At 44.4% G+C, this 3,526-nt stretch overlaps 1 protein-coding gene across 3 annotated transcripts; it reads right to left on the minus strand.

Annotated features, from left to right (window-relative positions):
* Window positions 1-611: 611 nt before the first annotated feature.
* LOC100970788 (small proline-rich protein 3) lies at window positions 612-2,695 on the minus strand. 3 transcript variants are annotated; one of them, XM_057302542.1, is made up of 3 exons: window positions 2,651-2,695; window positions 1,758-1,841; window positions 612-1,442 (listed from the first exon to the last, which is right to left on the minus strand). In XM_057302542.1, exon 3 carries the CDS (start codon window positions 1,421-1,423, stop codon window positions 938-940), a length of 486 nt encoding a protein of 161 aa, XP_057158525.1. In that variant the 5' UTR covers window positions 1,424-1,442; window positions 1,758-1,841; window positions 2,651-2,695; the 3' UTR covers window positions 612-937. The 3 variants fall into 3 exon arrangements, with proteins under 3 accessions (XP_057158525.1, XP_057158524.1, XP_054969701.1); XM_057302541.1 differs by lacking the exon at window positions 1,758-1,841; XM_055113726.2 differs by lacking the exons at window positions 1,758-1,841; window positions 2,651-2,695 and having other exon boundaries at window positions 938-1,014; window positions 1,228-1,423.
* Window positions 2,696-3,526: the final 831 nt, after the last annotated feature.

Genomic DNA, 3,526 nt, shown 5'->3' on the forward strand with positions numbered 1-3,526 from the left:
GCGTATCCTCCTCTCTCTCTCTTGCTGGTCCATCTTTAGGGATCTCTGCACATAAGAGTTACTTAGAAAAAATAACATTGTCTGAGCTAGAGAGGGTAGAGCTTGTGTGAATGATTATGTGACTGTGTGGCTATTTAAAATGAATGTTTCTCTTTGTGAATGACTCTGTGTGTGTGTGTGTGTGTGTGTGTGTGTGTGTGTGTGTATGTGTGTGGTGGGGTATCTAGAAGGTAAAACAAATGAAGAAAAATAGACTGTCCAGTCAAAATATGTAGGAGTAAAGTTTTCTTGGAACAAACAGGAGATTTGTTGTCAGGATACTGAGGATCAGAGGTGTCTTGGAACAGGTGGCTTGGAGTCAGGCATGACTCAGTCCAGTGCAAGAGGAGAGCCTGTGGCTGCCCAAAGTGACAACTTCTATTCAACATCACACCAGTCCCATTGCCATTCCAGGAACACCTCAACTGTACCCCCATACACCCATAGAAACAAACAGTACTGGGGTTAAATAGATGACTTCTACATCAACTCCTCTCTGTCTATAGGTCCTGACTCACAATGGGGAAACAAGGAAGGAGGAAGATTCTGCCAATGACACACACAGCCAAGACTGGAATTAAAAGCAATTTAATGAGGGCAGAGCAGGAAACATGCATTTCTTTTCATTCGAATCTTCAGATGAACCCTGAGCAGCTGAAGACCAGAAAAGCCATGAAGACTTTCTGCTTAATTCAGGGGCTTACAGGATTCTTCAGAGTGTGTGTGAACAAAAGCTTTATAGTACATATTTTTAGGATACAAATAAGAGACAGACTATGGCTTGGGGTGACAATGTACTGATTACAAGGTCTACAGACAATTAAGACACAGAAACAGATGGGAAGAGGGTGTCCAGCATCTGGTGGTCGGCTTCTCAAGGGCTTGTCTGTGCACCAAATTACTTCTGCTTGGTCTTCTGCTGAGCTGGGCCTGGAGTGACCATTGAAGGACGTGGCTCTGGTACCTTTGTGTAGCCTGGCACAGGAACTTTGGTGTATCCTTGCTCGGGGACTTTGATGGCACCTGGCTCAGGAAACTTGATGAAGCCTTGGTCAGGGACCTTGATGCTGCCTGGCTCAGGGACCTTGGTGTAGCCTGGCTCAGGGACCTTGGTACAACCTGGCTCAGGGACCTTGGTACAGCCTGGCTCAGGGACCTTGGTACAACCTGGCTCAGGGACCTTGGTACAGCCTGGCTCAGGGACCTTGGTACAGCCTGGCTCTGGAATCTTTGTGTTTCCAGGTTGTGGAACCTTTGAGTGGCATGGCTCCTTGGTTGTGGGAACAAATATTTCCTGAGGTGGAGGCTGGCTGGGTTGTTTCACCTGCTGCTGTTGAAGCTGAGGTGGTGGGGTAAAGGTCTGCTTCTGCTGGTAAGAACTCATGCTTCAAAGGATGCTGGACCTAGAGACAAAACAGCTAATTCAGTGCTTTGATTAAGTAGGAATGAAGCCCAGTTTAATGACAAATATCTGTCATTTCATTCTCCTTCAGAACTGAGAGCCTCTCTTTTCTTTCTTTTTCCCTGAATTTGAGATCATGGGATGCTTTGGTGATCCCCACTTATCTTCCAGGGAATAAGGTAAAGTTGATTTCTTCCACATCGTGTAAATGGAGCCTTTCTTTATGCTTCTTTTCTTCCTGGTACATCTAAAAACCTACGTACAACATGAAAACACATACAAATATGCAAATATATACTCTGAAGCTTTCGCTTACACACTCTTTGAAGAATCCTGTAAGCCCCTGAATTAAGCAGAAAGTCTTAGTGGCTTTTCTGGTCTTCAGCTGCTCAGGGTTCATCTGAGGAATCGAGTGAAAAGAAATGCATGTTTCTTGCTCTGCCCTGATTAAATCACTTTTAATACCACTCTTGGCTGTGTGTCATTGGCTGAAGATTGATGTGACACCTCAGTTTTTCCATAAGTTGGAAAGATTTTAAGGTCAGCAGTCTAGAATCTACTCACTCATGTCCTCCTTATAGAGTGCGATAGTTCTCCCAGGAGAACTCTTATCTAAACTTCCCCCTAAGGCTCCCACAATCCACCTGGGAGCCTCTGTTCACACTGTGCCTGCTGCACATGCTCTCTGGCAGGCTCTCCACATCATCGCTGCCTCCCCACACATGCCCACCTCTCATGGCTGTCCTCCCTGATGCTCTCACCTTCCTCGTTTTGCCACAGCATGATACCTGCTTTCCCTCTCTGCTAATCACTCCCCATGCTGTATGTTTGCAAATTTTAGTCAATTATATGTTTTCTAAGGGGTTATACATTCATGCAATAAAGAAAAACTTATCTTTTGATCATCAAAATTGCCAATGTAGTGCCTTCTATATTAAAAATTTTCAATACATGTTGACAGGAGAGTGCTCTTGAAGTGGGTATATTGTCTTGCTAACTTAGCAAGCCTTTACAGAAATCACTCCCCTTTTCTGATCCTAAGTTCCACACCTGTAATCTGAGTGGAAAGTCAAAATATGTATAAGGTCACCTTAAACAAAAGTCATTATTGCATTTAAAATAAATATATTCATTGCATAGCAAAGAGATCTCAATCAAAATAAAGAAACTATTGGAGAATATTAAGGTGTTCCCAATGCGGAGACTCACCTGCTGTGCAGAGAAGGTCGAGCTGTTCAGCCTCTGGGATCTGGTGAAGAGTCTCTTGTTAGCTGGTATTTATATAGAAAATGAGCCCTGCCTTAAGAAAATTGGATTTTTTAAAAGACTGCTCTAACTTCATTCCAGTTTTGTGATAAATATCTCTGGCTTAACATTTTTTGTCACTTAAGCTCTGACAGTGATGTCACCTGGGCCTGACTCACTGTCCACCCTTTGTGGTGTGGTTGCTGTGGGCAAAGGTCTTCTTGAATGGCAATGGATTAAATTAGGAGGAAGTACCATGCTCCTAGGACTAGAACGAGCCAGGCCTCTTGGCCTGGGCCCTAATCTTTAGCCAGATTAGTCCTATTGGGCTTCTTCATGGTTGAAGTGGACATGGAAATAACAATAGGCATTTCTGGTTCTGCGAGGCCATGGGGATGGTGCAGAATAAGCGAATCATCTGATTTTCAGTCTCTTACTGGATTTGGACCTGGGAGGGGCAATGGAAGGCAAAATGCCTGCTTTGCAAATAAGTTGCTTTCACTGTGAAGGGCGCCTTAAGGTGCTGTGTTGATCAGGGATAGCAGATGTCATTGAGATGGACAGGCAGGATTGACTGGATCTGTGTGACATTGTGGCTCAACCCTGAAGACCCTGCCTCTTGTGGTATCTTTCTTCTCCAGGAGTGACATAGGAAGAGGAGAGTGCTGATTCCCTAGGTTCATACACCAGCCATTTCCTCTGATCACTACAGGATGAACCTCAAGTCACTAACTCAGAGTTGCCCTCAATACACACTCTCTTACTAGATGTGGCCCTTGGAAAATCCAGACATCCTTACATCTCAGGCATGTGAATAGCTCCTCCTTTCCCAATGTTCCA

Source organism: Pan paniscus, chromosome 1 (genome assembly GCF_029289425.2).
Source record: "Pan paniscus chromosome 1, NHGRI_mPanPan1-v2.0_pri, whole genome shotgun sequence".
Taxonomy (NCBI): domain Eukaryota; kingdom Metazoa; phylum Chordata; class Mammalia; order Primates; family Hominidae; genus Pan; species Pan paniscus.

What these genes read in the sequence shown, in the direction of transcription:
- LOC100970788 (XM_057302541.1), bottom strand. Translation starts at nt 1,423, where the DNA reads ATGAGTTCTTACCAGCAGAAGCAGACCTTTACCCCACCACCTCAGCTT.